At 43.6% G+C, this 17720-nt stretch overlaps 1 protein-coding gene across 1 annotated transcript; it reads right to left on the bottom strand.

The window, feature by feature from the left end:
* Positions 1 to 2250: 2250 nt before the first annotated feature.
* ATP6V1G2 (ATPase H+ transporting V1 subunit G2) lies at positions 2251 to 12221 on the bottom strand. Its single transcript, XM_048489579.1, has 3 exons — positions 12050 to 12221; positions 11734 to 11834; positions 2251 to 3119 (listed from the first exon to the last, which is right to left on the bottom strand). Exons 1-3 carry the CDS (start codon positions 12129 to 12131, stop codon positions 2946 to 2948), a joined length of 357 nt encoding a protein of 118 aa, XP_048345536.1. The 5' UTR covers positions 12132 to 12221; the 3' UTR covers positions 2251 to 2945.
* Positions 12222 to 17720: the final 5499 nt, after the last annotated feature.

Below are 17720 nucleotides of genomic sequence, written 5' to 3'. Positions count from 1 at the left end.
CCCTTAATTTCTATGGGGCCCTCAGCTCTCTGGGTTTGTTTCTTCCAGGGTGGGTTTATTAAGTTTTACGAAGTTTTATGCTGGATGCCGCTGTAATCTTGTTTAATCCGCTGTTTTAAATGGGGTTTTAATGTGATTGTTTGTTATTGTGTTGTTCACCGCCCAGAGCCCTTCGGGGGAGGGGCGGTATATAAAATTGATTATAAATAAAATAAATAAATATCCGTGTTGTTTAGCTCTTTTCATTCAGCTCAGATTGAGAGAGGTTTTCTTAAAGTGTGTCACTACAAATAACTAGCATAACATAGGAATAAATTTATTGAGATTATTGAATATAAGTGACTAATAAATGCCATTAAATGCAAAGAAATGTGATTAAATGCAATTAAATTTGCAATGATAACAACATGCAAGCAAGAGGCAGTGTGGTGTAGTGGTTAACGTGTTGGACTGGGATCTAAGAAAACCCACACTGCCATGGAAGCTTGCTGTGCGACCCCACAGTCAATTTATCGTGTGATATTCACGTGAAAAAACACGGTTTAAGCAAAAACTCCTCACCACTTAAGTGCCAAACACGGATTCATTCTGGTTCTGGCACACGCTCCCCCCCCTTATCCCGCGTTTTTTCGGAACCTGCATCGAAGTGCATCTTTTTCCCAATCACGCTGCGAAGCCGGTTCAGTGGGGAGAAACGGAACAGACGAGGCTTATTGTTCCCACCCTTCGAACCTTCCAGCCAATCAGAGGGTAGAGGGCGGAGTAGTGTTCCTGCTCCAGCACAATAGCCAATCGGAAGGCGGGTAAATTCTGCCTACATAACAATGTAGTTGCATGAAAAAGTTTTTTTAAAAAAAATTCCCGCCCCAACGCAACTACTTAGAGAGAGCAATCATGTCCCCCCTCAACCTCCTCTTTTCCAGACTAAACATTCCCAAGTCCCTCAGTCTTTCCTCATAGGGTTTGGTCTCCAAGCCCCTGATCATCTTCATCAATCTTCTCTGTAGCCGCTCCATTCTGTGCACATCCTTTTCGAAGCGAGGCCTCCAGAACTGTCCACAGTGCCCCTGGTGCCGCCTCTATGACATCTCGCAATTAGGATGTTATGCCCTCTCACTCTCGGGGTTATATAACAATTACTTTCACACCAGGTTAACCAGATATAACTTTATTCATCAAGAACAGATATGGCTGTTTGAACATCCAGTTGTAGATCAACAAAACTGGGGTGTGGGGGAAAGGATTAAGCAACAATATCAGGGTAGAGCTGTAGCCGAGCAAACGAGAGCCACGTTTTCAGAACATATACACGTGCCAGCAGGAAACTAAGGGGCGTATGTGGAAACCTCCTGCTCCCTAATCACACACCTTCGTGCCATGGGGTAAAATAGTAGAGAGTTAGAAGTGCAAAACTATGATTTGGGAAGGAATAGATTCCTTCTGCTAGGGATCATCTGTAGGGATCCCTCTGCACCCCTACAATCTGCTAGAGTTGGGGAGCACAGAAACAGTTGGGGAGAGACCGGTACTTAGGCACAGATATAAAACTGGGGCAAAAGAGAATGCTGAGAGTATTGGGTATTTTTAAGGACATGTTTCAGGTTGGAGTGTATGTCTGTAACACAAAAGACACAGCCTTAGATCAAGTCAGGCCATTGGTCTACCTAGATCAGCATTGTGTGCAGTGATTGGCAGGAAAAGGTCTTTCTCAATACCAGCTCTCAAAGGTGCTTTAGGATGCCAGGGATTAGAATGACACGGCTGGCCTCCACTCGGGCCAGGACCTTTACAGCCCTGGCTCCTGCCTGGTGGAACACTCTTCCTCCAGCTGTCCAGGCCCTGTGGGATCTTGGAGAGTTCCGCAGGGCCTGTAAGACCGAGTTTTTCCACCGGGCTTTTGGGGAGGCCAGCCGTTGAGGGTGAGCGCCCTCTTTGTCTCTCCCTTTTTAACATCTTGGGAGCCGTGACTAGATCTACCGCCCCTCTCTCTGGGAGGGGTTTTTCTTGATAGTTTTAATACTGGACGCCAAGTGGAACGCAGTAATTTTATGTTTTAATGATGCTATATATTTATATTGATTGTTTATTGTTATTACTGTTTATGTAATATTATTTTGTTGTTCACCGCCCAGAGCCCTTAGGGGATGGGGCGGTATATAAATGTGATTAATAAAATGAATGAATGAATGAATGAATGAATGAATGAATGAATGAATGAATGAATGAATGAATGAATGAATGAATGAATGTGTGGTGTAATGGTTAGAGTGCCAGGTTGGACTGTGCTAGCAAAGTTTGCTGGGTGACCTGGGGCTAGTGATACATTCTCATCCCAACCTACCTGAAAGGGTTGTTGAGAGGATAAAGAGGAAGAGATGACAATGACATAAGTGGCTTTGGGTCCCATTGGGGAGAAAGGTGAAAGAGTAAATAGACTAAACTAATACATAGGAGTTCATCTGGGGGACATTAACATGGAATGAGAATACTGTACAGCCTTAATGGAATACAGAGACTATATCAGTTGTCATGGGGAAGTTATGGCCATTTTAAAGTCATTTAAAAATGCCAGGAGGCCCCAATCCTGATCAAGTCCACAGCACAATACTCTTGTCCCACCCCTCAAGCCTTTTCAAGTGCCGAATCAGTCACAAAGGGTAGGTAAGAACTTGATATGGTACACTGGAGGAATAAGAGTGCCTCAGAAGCTGCACATTTTGGAATGACTTTTAAATGGTGGTGCATCCCCAAGGCCACCATAAGGACACTGTTGTGTCTAGTTTGGCCCACAGGCAGATGATAAAGGCTGAGATTCTGAGGCGGCCGGTAAAATTCAACCTCTAGGGATGAGGAGACTTGTCGCTGTGAGAGGATGATGGAAGATGGAGACCAGTGAGGTGTCCCAGGCAACCAGGCAGTAACCGCAGGCTGAGTCAGTGAGTCTCCTAGATAGCAAAGTGGTAGTTGGGGTGTAGCTGAGGCTTCACATCCCACACATGGGTGAGCAGCTGACGCAGGACTCGGTCTTTGCCCCGGGCTTGTCCTCCTTGCATGGCCTGCAGTTTCTTGCGGGTCTGGGCCTCCACCTCAGTGGACAGGTTTCCTTGCGAGCCAAGAGCCTAGAAGGGAAAAAGAGCAAGGTCATTCCAGCAGTGTGACAGCTATGAAGTGCACCAGCAAAGAAGAAGGGTGGATAAAAAATAATGTAAAAGATCAGATTATTTGAAAAGGATTTTTAAAATTTCAATTGGATTTTTGAAAAAGAAAATGCTTTTTGAAGAAAAACATTTAAATATAGTTTTCTATTTAAGATACATTATAGTGCAGTGGTGGCAAACCTATGGTACGGGTGCCAGAGGTGGCACTCAGAGCCCTCTCTGTGGGCACGCACAGAGTCCCCCCCCCCCACACATCTAGGTTGGCCTGGGCCGCTGGGCTCGATTATTAGCATTAAACCTAAGACCTAGTTTTGGGGAAGCAGCGTAGGTAACCCTGTTAAGCGCTGTAAAACCCCACTGATTTTCATGCAAAGAACTAAAGCGCGATCCTTTACCTGGGAGTAAGCTCAGTTGCTGGCAATGGAGCTTGCTTCTGAGTAAACCCTCCTAGGGTCATGATTCACCCGTTGGAAAAGTTGCACGGTTGCTTCAAAGCAAAGCCATCGACTACCACCAAGCTTACTCCCGAGTAACGTACGCCTCGGAGCCAACCGTTTTTTCTAAACTAAAACCTCAGTATTCAGGTTAAATTGCCGTGTTGGCACTTGGCGATAAATAAGTGGGTCTTGGGTTGCCATTTGGGCACTCGGTCTCGAAAAGGTTCGCCATCACTGTTATAGTGTAAAGGTTATTCAGCATGAAATAAGGATTAGATTAGATTTTTAGATTCTGTAGCATGAAGCTGTTTTATTCATGCAATGTTTAACAAATTCTGCATCTCAGCAAGCCACCGAGTTGCTCGCTGAATTTTGTAAACAGAGATAACAAACCAGATTTGCCACAGTCCCATTGTAAAATGCAAAATCACTAGCAGAATGTGGGAAAAGAACTTCTTTGACTTAAAAGGCCAGCATATCAAGGACATGGGTTTCCCCTTTTCCCCCTCAAGGGACCCTTTTCCTGGGGCAATGAAAATAGCTCTCTTTGAAACCCTAGTGATTGTACCTGAGAACCGGTTTTTGTTGTATCCTTACATAGCATCTGTTGCTAAAATACAAATCCCAGTGATGTGTTTGATGCTATAAAGACATCTACAAAACCATGTACTAGAGGTGCTGTGTTTTAGCAAGGACATATGATTATTCCTAAATTAATATTGCCCAGTATGATTCTGTCCTAGTTAGATAGGTATTGGTAGGTGTTAAATACTAGAGAATAGGAAAATATACATGTTACCTATCAGTTACAAGGCAGCTAACCTTGTGACCTTAGAGTGACAAACGTTTGGCAAGGAAAGGGATTCCCCCTTCCGGGAATGATGCCTCTTCCACATCAAAGCCCAAAGATCCTATCTATCCTAAGATGTTGTGATTGTATCAGTAAACTAACCTCCTGTGATCTATTATTTTGGATTCCTGGTTTGTTGTGTACTCCTGAAGAACTCAGATGTATTTTACAACAAGATTGCCCCCCCTTTTGATGTATTCTGTTTCCCACAAAATTCCCTATAGAAATAGAAAGCGTGCACCATCTCAGCCCTTCACTTAGGAGGAGCCAAATGAGGAGGTAACACAGTCCTCCAGTTAAAGCTTTCTTCTTTTGACCTCTTGCCTCTCTGTTTCATTATTGGCCTGGAACACTGAGATACAGAACTGATATCAAACTGGGATATATCATTATTACTAGGGTAACGATTATTTTCTCCTTCCAATTTATAGCAAAAAAGTTATCTAAACGTGAATAATTAATCTATTGAAGATAGATAATTATGAAATTATTGCAAAGTGAACTATCTGTTTCTAATAGTATAACTAAATAAGTAATTTTTGATATAATTGTAAAACTAATCTGAAAAGTTATTCTAAAAATGAAACCTTCATCTGGCTATAAATATTAAGATTATAACAGCAATAATTTTATTTGTTTATTATTCCATTATTAGACACACACACCCTTACATGGGCTTGGAGCAGTTTACAACTTGGTTCCTCATAATTACAATATAATACAGTAACCTAACAAACTAACATAACATAAAGTAATCCATCATGGGACCTTAAAATAGAATAAGATCCAACAAGAATGGGATGGTCCAGTTACATGTTTAGTTGATATTAACATAAGATGACCAGATGGTCACCTTTGTGAACCGGGATGGGCGGGTAGGTGGGCGGCCCAGAAGGTCGTGCGCTCCTGCAGCCGCATGCGCGGGAGGCTGCCACACTGCCTTGCGCCCCAGAAGGCATTGCGGCAGCCTTCCAAAAATCGGGACACTTGAAAAAACCTGCGGGACGCAGGACAAATTGTTTTAAGGCGGGACTGTCCCGCCAAAAGCGGGACATCTGGTCAGCCTATCTTAACACCAGAAAAAAGGGACTGAGAAGGGAGGTCATCAAAAGATGACTGGACACTGAGTCTTTATGTAGAAAACCATGATTTAAATCTAGTCTTAATGACTAGTTATTTAAATCATGATTTAAATCAGATCCACCCTGCAAAGATGTAGCATATGTAGAAGTATAATCCATGTCATTTTCACTTAAAATTTTTATTTTATTAAAAGCTTTAGAATTTAGGGACTAAGGAGGAAAAGGTCACAGACTATGTACAGTTTTCACATGCTACCAACTGCAAACGCTGCACCCCTCAGTCAGTCTGGCCTGCAGCCGGGCAGAGAAAGCTCAGAACTTTTCTATTTATGGAATGTTTTGTTTGCTTGCCAAACCACAAGGGTGCTGTCTTTTACAGATTTGAATTCCCTCTCCAGCTCTCCAACTAGAAAAGCTAATGTCAGAGAGGGATCCATGTAACTAGGGTTCTGCTGAGTTATACAACAAGGAAATATGGATAAAAGCTACACTAAGGCTCATTCCGCACAAGTAGAATAATGCACTTTCAAATTGCTTTCAGTGCTCTTTGAAGCTGTGCGGAATAGCAAAATCCACTTGCAAACAGTTGTGAAAGTGGTTTGAAAACGCATTATTTTGCGTGTGCGGAAGGGGCCAAATGCATGCAGCATTAAAAAATGCTGTCAAGGATCGTCTGAGCTAATTTGGTTTTTCTTTCTCCTTGCTGTCTGTTCTGAAATTATAGCAATTCCTAGAAGGACAGATTCCTTTCCCCCAATTGTCCTGCTGGAAGAAAAAGGAAGTTGACATATTTAGAAGAACACATATCCAAAAATTGATATGTCGCTACTAAGGTAAAACACACTGGGGCTACTTCATATACATCTGAGATTTTAAAAAATCTTTTAAAAACATAAACCAGTAAAGGGAATTATTCCAAAAGTCTGAGAAGGAATTGCCCCTGTCTCTTTGCAAGCTCACAGATCTCTTGAGATCTTCAAGCAATTCTTGATCAGAATTTGATTGGACCAAAACAAAAGCTATGATCCCAAGGACACGTACAATACAGTACACACCTGGAAGGAAATTTACTTTCGGAAGTAAATTTGGGCTGCAAATCCTTGTGGCAAGGCCTTATCTGATTTCTTAATTTACTTATTTCATTTCTAGCCCACCTTTCTCGGTGAGGCTCAAGGAGTACTACAAAATATATCTATTTTGTTTTTAAAAAAAACCACTGGCAAAGCATTATCAACACCTTCCCAATGAAATGTCAGCAATGCCCTTCCACTCTCCACATTGACAAACAGATCAGTCCCTGCGCAAAAGAATAAATGGACATAAAATCCTGCATTAAAAACCACGACTCTCAAAAAACAGCGGGAGAATATTTTAGTCTTCCAGGCCATTCCATTGCCTACCTAAGAGTGGGAGTCCTTTAATAAAAAAAAATTGAAGGGGAAATTACAACATGAGATTGTTGAAGCTGAGTTCATTCACAGGTTCAGAACAATGGACGCCCCTCTCCTCCAGGGTTGAAGAGCGGGATAGCCAGGATTCTTATCTCAGGACAGAGGCTAATTTTCTACCCCAAGCATTTCCCCTCTGATCTAATCAAGCTGATTACAATTGGCATTTTACCTTTGCATCCTTGACAAGTATTCCTTGCAACATCCCTTGGACTTTCCCTTTCAGGCTGGGATAAAAGGACTCAGATCTCCATTCCAACCCTTCCTACTCTACTCTTGTGTCAAGAAGAAAGCTTTGACTTTTGAAATCATACCCTAAACATTTTGTTGGGCTCTGTGGTCTAGCTGTTCTACCAACACAGCTACCTTCTGAAACTACCTTCCCAAAAGTAACCTGACAACAGAAGACAGTAAAAGAAACAAACCACTTCTTTCAGCGATCTTTTTATTGCTTGATCACCTTTTCCTTACCAACCTTATGTAACCCATGCCATTTTAGCCTTCTTGTTTTGTTTGGATCTTGGGCACATTCTGCACATGCAGAATAATGCAGAATAATGCAACTGCTTTCAGTGCTCTTTGAAGCTGTGCAGAATAGCAAAATCCACTTGCAAACAGTTGTGAAAGTGGTTTGAAAACGCATTATTTTGCTTGTGCAGAAGGGGCCTTAGGGCCCAGGGGATAAGAGCTCACTGAGCATGTGCAGTTGGTAACAAGCTTGCTTACTTATTACCAACTGCAAGAGCTCCACCCTCCTGAGTTGATCTGGCCTGCAGTTGAAGGAAGGCCTACAGCTCAATTGAGGGAATTACTTATTTTTTACAGGCCCAAATTGAGGAAAGACCTGCAGCAGCTACATCAGATGCAGAAGGCCAGAAGAGAGAAAGACGCCCTGCTTGATTAATAGTTTGGACTTTCTTGCTATTCTTTCATTATTGGACACTGTTAGTGGTGGTAACTGCTCTGAGTGCTTTTCCTTAAAAATGCACTGCAGATTTTGTACAATTGAGTTGTGCTGCATACACACACACACACACACACACACACACATATATATATTCACTATTATTTATCCTTAAGTGATAGAAAGTTGTGTTAAGATTAAAGGTTTGTTAATTTGTTCGACCAATTTCATATTTGTTTGTTAAGCCACAGGGTGCTGTCATATATTATTTCCTAAGTCTCCAATGGAGATTGATGTGGTCAAGGATAAGTAGGTTACACTTTGTCTGGTTTTATGTCTTGTTTTAACACCCGCTCTGTCCTGTATCTTGTTTTATTTTTACTGATATGCCTAATAAAGGTCAGTTGAAGTTGATCTTTTTACTGAAATGTTCAAATGAATGTTAATCAATTTTGATGGAAAGCTGACTGTCACCCTAGACCTCTAGAATAGAATAGAATAGAATACTTTATTTACGGTCAATGACCAAATATATCCAGACCTCTAGGAGTAGGTGAAGAAGTTAATAGAATATTCAACAATGGCAAAGCTAACATCACTGGTTCGTAACAGACTTTCCACAGAGTAGGAATGAAGATGGGAAGTTTTTTGGGATGGCTTAAATCAATGACTTAGTTATATAACCATCAAACTAATGATCTGGATAATTTGAGATTGTAAATATCTGAATAAAGAAAAACTACTCAGCCTGAATTTCAAAAGTTTTTTTGAGTCTTAAGATGTTGTAAAATGAGACAATAACAAATGTAAGCAATTTCACAATGATTGTAGAAAAACTATGTATATTCATAGATTTTATTATTTGACAAATTATGTAATTTTGTATGTATTTATTTTTTTAAAATTCTATGTCACCTTTCCATTCAAATTGAGTCTGCAAGGCGGCAAGCATCCCAACGTTAAAATGCATTTAAGATAAAGTATATGTAAAATAACTCAAAAATGCACTTGGCACAACCATGGATGAGGGCCAATAACAGTTTTATGGTATTTATGGTTTAGCACCTGACCCCCGCTGAGCAAGAGGTTAAAAGGTAAAGAAATAAATGCAATACAATATCCTTGGATTACATCCTTTGCTCCTCACTGTGGCTCATGAAACCAAGGATATAGTTAATATTTTATTTATTTATTTATTTATTTACTTATTTATTTTTATTATTTAAATTTATAGTCCGCCCAATCCCCAAGGGGCTCTGGGCGGTGCACAACACTAATCTATATACAATATATAACAAGGGTCACAATAGTGACCATATACACTAAAATCCATTAAAACCATTTAAACCATTTAAACAGCGGTCAAAAACAATAACAATAGTAATGGCGTCCCATAACCCAATTCCTTTAAAACCACCCCAAAAAGAAGGGAGCGGCCGGACTCCTCCCTGAAAATAACAATAAATATGCAAAAATAAATTATAAAAGATAGGGAGCAAAAGGGCCAGGGAGCATTCTTAAACATTAACCCATCCGAGGGGCTTATGGTAGGTTGCAAGGAATCTTTATCTTATCCTGAAAACAACCTTGAGAGGTCAGTCAAGTGAAAGGAGTACTGGTTGTGGTGGGTTTTCCGGGCTGTGTGGCCGTGGTCTGGTAGATCCACCAGACCTACGGCCACACAGCCCGGAAAACCCACCACAACCAGTTGAATCCGGCCATGAAAGCCTTCAACAATACATCAAAGGAGTACCTTGCCTAAAACCACCAAGCAACCTGTGACCATCACAAGATCAGCACCAGGTTAGGTCAACTGCAGGTTAGGAAATTTGTGGAGAGTCTGGGGAAGGCCGGGTAGGGGGTGGGGAGAGATGCCGTCAGTGGGGTATAACATGCAGTCTACCCTCCAAAGCAGCCATCCCCCCCCCCCCCAAAAAAGAACTGTTCTCTGTAGTCTGGAAATCAATTGTAATTGCCAGGGATCTCCAGGCTCACCTGGAGGTTGGCAACTGCTGCCAGTCTTGTGAGTTGAACAGAGATTTGTATTCTGGCCTCAACAGCGCACTAAGAACATAAGAACTAGCCTGCTGGATCAGACCAGAGTCCATCTAGTCCAGCATTCTGCTACTCGCAGTGGCCCACCAGGTGCCTTTGGGAGCTCACATGCAGGAGGTGAAAGCAATGGCCTTCTGCTGCTGCTGCCGCTCCTGAGCACCTGGTCTGCTAAGGCATTTGCAATCTGAGATCAAGGAGGATCAAGATTGGTAGCCATAAATCGACTTCTCCTCCATAAATCTGCCCAAGCCCTTTTTAAAGCTATCCAGGTTAGTGGCCATCACCACCTCCTGTGGCAGCATATTCCAAACACCAACTCACACGCTATGCGTGAAGAAGTGTTTCCTTTATTAGTCCCAATTCTTCCCCCCCAGCATTTTCAATGAATGCCCCTGGTTCTAGTATTGTGAGAAAGAGAGAAAAATTTCTCTCTGTCAACATTTTCTACCCCATGCATAATTTTATAGGACTTCCCCAATCATATCCCCCCTCAGACGTCTCCTCTCCAAACTAAAGAGTCCCAAACGCTGCCGCCTCTCCTCATAAGGAAGGTGCATCGATCCTCCAATCATCCTCATTGTTCAGCTCTCTGCACTTCTTTTTTCTATCTCTTCGATATCCTTTTTTGAGATGTGGCGACCAGAACTGAACACAGTACTCCAAGTGCGGTCGCACCACTGCTTTATATAAGGGCATGACAATCCTTGCAGTTTTATTATCAACTCCTTTCCTAATGATCCCCAGCATAGAGTTTGCCTTTTTCACAGCTGCCATGCATTGAGTTGACATTCCCATGGAACTATCAACTAAGACGCCCAAATCCCTTTCCTGGTCTGTGACTGATAGCACTGACCCCTGTAGCGTGTATGTGAAGTTTGGATTTTTTGCCCCTATGTGCATCACTTTACATTTTGCTACATTGAACTGCATTTGCCATTTCTTAGCCCACTCACCTAATTTATCAAGGTCCACTTGGAGCTCTTTGCAATCCTTTGTGGTTCTTACCACCCTACTGACCCCCGAGTTACCTTGGAAGGTTCCTGCTTTACACAAATATCTCAGCTGGATTCTAGATGTGCCAAGAAACCTTCAGGAAAAAAATATGTCCCGGTCCTTTAATCAATGTTAATGTATTATCGAAGGCTTTCACGGCCGGAATTTATTATTGTGTTAGAGCCTGAGATAAGGGTTGCATTCTAGACGGCATTCTCTCCTGACGTTTCGCCTGCATCTGTGGCTGGCATCTTCAGAGGATCTGATCCTCTGAAAATGCCAGCCACAGATGCAGGCGAAACGTCAGGAGAGAATGCTGCTAGAACACGGCCATACAGCCCGGAAACCACACTGCACTCCAATGTTTAATGTGATGTTATTTGCCAGGTGACCTCCATGCTGTGAAAAGGTGCAGCTGCCCTTTTGGCCTCTATTCGAAGGGTGGGGCCATTTCCCATAGGCCTCTGCTACTCCAATCACAAGTACTATTTTTATTTATTAACACATAAATATCCTATCTTGCCTTGTAGTTCAAGGCAGCTTGCCCTAACAGTTTCAGTTTAAAAAACCCCAAATAAAACAACAAACCTTTAATCTCTTAAAGGGAAAAGCAAAGAGTGAGGAACTGTGTGATCCCCTCTCTTCCTAGGTCTCCAATCCTCACTGTCTTTCTCTTGTCTCTCCCCACCCCTCTGTTCCTATCGGGCATTCTTAAATATCTCTGAATAAAATGACCCAGCTTTACTGGTTCCCTTCTTGTTTCTCCCTTACAGGACCCGGCCTCCGCTTAGAACCCAGCATCTCACCGCTTGCTGCTTGTGCTGGAACTCTCTTTCACGCTCCAAACGGTACTGCTCAATTTCAGCCTGGGCCTCCTCCTTGGCTTGCTTCAGCCTCCGTGCCTTTCCTGGGGTGTGGGGTGGAGGGCAGACAGAAGAGGGGCAGAGAAAGAAAGAGATTTCCTTATCAGTATGCTTCTACTGCATCCCCAGCCATGTTTTTCCTCCCCTCTGTTGCAGCCTATGACTCCACATTTCTTTTCCAGAGGAGCGCTGGCTCCCTGCCCTTCTCCCCCTCCGCTGGCTATTACAATCCCATAAATAACAAGAGACTTTGGCTCACGTTTTCGGGCCTCGGCCACCTTTTCCGCAGCCCTCTTCTCAGCCTGCAGCAGCTGCTGGATTCCCTGGGTCTGGCTGGCCATGGTTGCTTAGCAAGGATGCTCCAAGCCAACTAACGCTCCTGCATCCCCCGAACCTGGGTACCACATCCTTCCAGAGGCAGCCCAAGGTCCTAGTGCCCCTCGTCTTCCTTGTTCTGTCAGTGTTCCACAGCGTGCTTGTGAACAACCAGATTCAGTAGGACACAAGGTTTCCTGTGTAACTGTCATTGTTGGGCGGCAAAGAGAATTTCGGCAGCCGCCAACTTATCCTGCGATGCTGAGAGAAGCTGCCCCTGCCAAAATTCCTGCTTCGGCTACTAAAGATAACAATAGAACATCATCTCTTGTATCTGCTCCCTTTCTCTCTTTCTCACAATACTAGAACCAGGGGGCATCCATTGAAAATGCTGGGGGGAAGAATTAGGACTAATAAAAGGAAACACTTCTTCACGCAACGTGTGATTGGTGTTTGGAATATGCTGCCACAGGAGGGGGTGATGGCCACTAACCTGGATAGCTTTAAAAGGGGCTTGGACAGATTTATGGCAGAGAAGTCAATCTATGGCTACTAATCTTGATCCTCTTTGATCTGAGATTGCAAATGCCTTAACAGACCAGGTGCTCGGGAGCAACAGCCGCAGGAGGCCATTGCTTTCACATCCTGCACGTGAGCTCCCAAAGGCACTTGGTGGGCCACTGCGAGTACCGTGTTTCCCCAAATATAAGACAGTGTCTTATATTAATTTTTGCTCCCAAAGATGCGCTATGTCTTATTTTCAGGTGATGTCTTATATTTTTTGTTTTCTGTTCATCGGGCATGCTTCCAAACAAAAAAAACTCTTTGGCTGTCAATCTTTACTCTTTGGGGGTTACTGCCTGCCTTATATTTCGCACTTCAGCAAAACCTCTTCTACGTCTTATTTTCCGGGGATGTCTTATATTCGGGGAAACAGGGTAGCAAAGAGCTGGACTAGATGGACTCTGGTCTGATCCAGCTGGCTTGTTCTTATGTTCTTATGTTCTTATGTTCACCCAGATACATTCTGTTGGAATAATAACTCTTGATAATGGAGATTATTTCTGTTCACATCGAGCAGAGTGCACGGTAGGCTGAGAGCACAGCAGAAGCCTTACCTCGTGTTTGTGCGTGTGAAGATCCCATGTGCGTGCAAGCTTGCAAAAGAAAGTTGGAGTCAGTTGGAGTTTCTAAGCTAATAAAAAGAGTCTTTATTAGTGAACTCCATTCTGGATAGAAAGGTTCACTAATCTATCCTAATCTAGCTGGATGGTGATGGATGCACGGAGCACCCGTCCTCCCTCTAGACATGGGGAAAGTAAGATGGAGAAGAGTGCAAGAAGAAGGCGGAAGGAACCAGCATGATAGATTTTTATTATGATTACCACTGTTTTAACAAAAATTTAGTATGTTTTAATATGTTTTAATGATGGAGCCTTATGGATTGTTGTTGTTTTAATTATTGTTCACTCCTGGTTTCGTTGTATTAGTTTTGTTGTACACCGCCTAGAGCCCCTGGGGATGGGGCGGTATAAAAATTCAAATAATAAATAAATAATAAATAAATAAATAGAGTAAAGGTATCAATCTCTAGGTCCCTATCTAGCCACTGACTATCTAGTAAAGCCCCCTTTGTGGGTCGAGGCAGAAAACAGCGCAAAGTCCTTCTCTTCCATCACGTTCCAGGTTGTTATTCCCATTTCCTTGCAACTCTTCTGAGGCAGTCTGACCACTCCACCATACTAGGATCTGAGAGACACCATGGAACCTTGCTTGGTAACCGTAGGGGGCAGTCACGTTCTGTAAGCCTCCTCTTTCTCACTGGGTTGTGTAAGCATAAAATCAAGGAAGGAAAGTATGTGTTCCACCCAGAGCACCTTGGAGGGAGGGTGGGATCAAACATGCACTAGACAAACAGACAGACGTCCACATCCAAACAGACTAACTGTACAATCCTGGACAGAGTTACTTCAGTCTAAGGCCCTTGATTTCAGTGATGCTGTTGAAGCAGCGGATTTACTCAGAGTAGACCACCTTGCAGGACGCAATGTAGACAAGAACTGACAGACACACAGTCACCAGTGCAGTTCTATTTATTGCTATCTACTGACAAAGTGCTTCGCCAGACCACAGGTGTTTTCAGGCACACATCACTCTGCTGTCTGTGCTAACTATATACAAAAGTGGTACCAATCAGGTGCCCTCACCTTATCAGGTTTGTACACGGTACAAGCTGTGCACTCGGTCCTAATCTGCACGTGGCACCTGTTAGGAGGGTCCAGCTGTCATTTAGATTTTGCTCATCTAAACATTTACACATGTTCTGACAGATGCTTGAGCATCTCTTCGTAGGATTGCACTGTAAATTTCGGAGAGTGGTCCAGATCACTCCCTCCTCTTATGCTGCTTGTAAAACGGGGACGGAAGCAGCTGAGCTCACAGAACCAGCAGGGCAAATAGAGCAACGTAATCATATGCAGAGTTCTTTCGGTCAGAGCCTGCCGATTGCAGTGGGCTTGGATTGAAGTAACTCTTCATAGGATTGCACTGAAAGGCAACGTTTCAAATGCCGGTTGCAAGCTTCAACGTTGCACAGAACTCTTCTGGAGGCTGGGTTTTCGAGGACAAGGAAAGAGAGGCTGAAGTTGTGTTTGAGGTTTCTTCCTGTTTTTTTCATGAGTTGTGAACCTGCAGGTGGCTGCTGGAGATCTCCTGGGATTACAAGTGATCTGGTGACTGACTGAGATCAGTTCACCAGGAGAAAATGGCCACTTTGGATGGTGTACTGTACTCTGTGGCATTGTGCCCAGCTGAGGTCTCTCCCCAAACCCCAAATCTTCAGGTATTTACCAACCCAGACCTGGCAGCCCTAATGATAATTCTTCTGTATACCTCTTTGTTTTCCCCCAATGCATGTTTTCCTGCATGTTTTTTTCTCCATACCTGCTTTGTTGTGATGTGTAGAGAAAGGTCACAGCAAAGCCAGGGTGGAAACCAGGTGGATCGGAAGGTCTGGCTCTTCCAGTGTGGTGTAGTGGTTAAGAGCAGGTGGATTCTAATCTGGAGAACCGGGTTTTATTCTTCACTCCTCCACCTGAGTGGCAGAGGCTTATCTGGTGAACCAATGTGTTTCTGCACTCCTACATTCCTGCTGGGTGACCTTGGGCTAGTCACAGTTCTCTCAGAACTCTCTCAGCCCCACCTACCTCACCAGGCATCTGTTGTGGGGAGAGGAAGGGAAAGGAGTTTGAAGACCACCTTGAGTCTCCTTACAGGAAAGAATGGTGGGGTATAAATCCAAACTCCTGGATAGCGGCAGCGGCGGCAAAGGCAACGGCTTCTCCTCCTCCTCCTCCTCCTCCTCCCCTCCTGTTTTAACCACATCAGAGCTAGCGTGGTGTAGTGGTTAACAGCGATGGACTCGAATGGGGTGAACCAGATTTTTCCTTCAATTCTGGGTGACCTTGGGGCACGGCTAAAACAAATATTCTTCTGCAGAACCTCCATGATCAGAGAAAGTGTACCTCTTCTGAATGCTAGTTCCTAGGGGGGCGGGGGGACAATAGTGGAAGCTTAGATCTCCATACCTCACTTGTAAACCTTCTGGGAGCATCTGGTTGGGAAATAAAATACCCAATAGACTTTTGGCCTTGTCCAGAAGGGTCATTCTAATGTTTTAAAATGTGAGACTTGAGCAACAAGTTTTGTGTAATTAATTTCCCTTACGAGGTACCTGTCTGTTTTTGAGCAGGGTGAATCTTGATGCAATGTTTCATGCGCACCTATTTCTCTCGTTCTGTTGTCAAACAGACAAATTTATGTCCTTGGAGGGATTCTGAAGAGAATTGGGTTGCTAAGCAACGATTCAGCTGTACCAGGGCATGATGACACTGCGATCATCCACGACAGTATAATCCTAGTGTGGAGCCTTGGGAACAAGTTACAGTTTTCAAAGAGCTGGGTCTGGGTTTCCCAGACCAAAATCTTGTTCCCTGCACCTGCATAGCAGTTGCTGGGAACAGCTTCTTGTTTTAAAAAATAAGAGCTCCCCCACCTTACCCCAAGTCAGCATGGCAAATGGGATATGCCTAGCCCTGCATATAAACTGTGTAGGAAGGACATCTGGGCAGGAAGCAAGGTACAGTGGTTATGGATATCAGCCAGGACATTGTGTCTAATAAAGAGGAATGTAACTTCCTCACCAAATAGATAGGGGTGGAAATATCATCTCCAAAAAATAAAAGTGCTGGGAACATAGTACAGTGGAACCTTGGTTTTCATTGGTAATCCGTCCGAAAATAATCGATGAAAACTGAAACCGATGAAAACCGAGGCAAACGTTTCCATAGGAATCAATGTAAATCCAATTAATCCGTTCCAAGCACTCAAATAAAACCATACCAAAAACACATTTTTGGCGAATAAACATAGTGTTTAATGCTGAAAACAGGAACAAACAATAACAGTAGGACCAGCTTCAGAGCCAGTGGACCAACGTCGCACCAGAAAGCTGTCCCAAGAGGTCTGTTTCTGACGCCTCTTTAAGATTTGTCTGAAATGGGGCAAGACATTGTCATTAAACAAGTTGCACACACGGCCTGCAACAGCTTTGTCCGGGTGATTTTTCTCCACAAACCCCTGCACCTGACTGCAAATCAATGAAAACCGAGACAAATTTTTCACTGAAAAAAATTGATGAAAACCGAAACCGATGAAAACCGAAGGCAATGAAAACCGAGGTTCCACTGTATCTGTCACTCACCTGACCCCAAATATCAGGGTGATCTTGAAATGGAGCAAGAAGTGAGAAAGACAACCAGGGGGGAAACATTGTGTAATCCTGGGTGGCTTTAGCAGCCCTCCCAGTGACTGGGTTCATGTGTGTTCAATGTCATGAGGCAGAAAAACAGCTAGATAGCCTACATGGCTGAGTCTTGGAATAATTAGCTAAGAAGCCGAGCAGATGGGTGGCAGCCCTGGACTTCGCCCTGAGTGAAACAATCGCTTTTTAAAGCCAACTAAATTAGGACGAGACGAGATGGCGTCCTTGTGGCCGCCACAGGGATGCTGATTCCATTTTTAGGTGATTTTAAAATGCCTCAAAGGCCTGACCCACATAGGGTTCACAGTCCAGTGTGCTTGCCCCCCCCCCCCCCGGCACCTTTTAAAAAGCTGAAACCGCTGTGCGGGGAGTGTTTTGGCTCTTGGTAAGTTGAGGAGGGAGCGAACAAGAGCTCTTCAGCCCGCCAAATCATTACCTCCTATCCAGTGGTGGGATCCAAAAATTTTAGTAACAGGTTCCCATGGTGGTGGGATTCAAACAGTGGCGTAGCGCCAACGGGGCTGGGCGGGGCACGACGGGGGCATGGCCGGGCATTCTGGGGGCGGGGCATTAATCATTTCTCTGTTACTGTAAAAAAACTCTTACTGTAAAAAAAAAGTTCCTAATTTCCAGCTGGTATCTTTCTGTCCATAATTTAAACTCATTACAGCAAGTCCTATCGTCTACTGCCAACAGAAACAACTACTTCTCCTCTAATTGACTGCCTGTCAAATACTTCATACTTTCAAATACTTCATTTTGTTTCTAGAAATCAAAAGAAGGATGCTTTTCT

This window comes from Sphaerodactylus townsendi, linkage group LG03 (assembly GCF_021028975.2).
Source record: "Sphaerodactylus townsendi isolate TG3544 linkage group LG03, MPM_Stown_v2.3, whole genome shotgun sequence".
NCBI lineage: Eukaryota > Metazoa > Chordata > Lepidosauria > Squamata > Sphaerodactylidae > Sphaerodactylus > Sphaerodactylus townsendi.
This window is presented reverse-complemented; position numbering and strand designations above follow the sequence as displayed.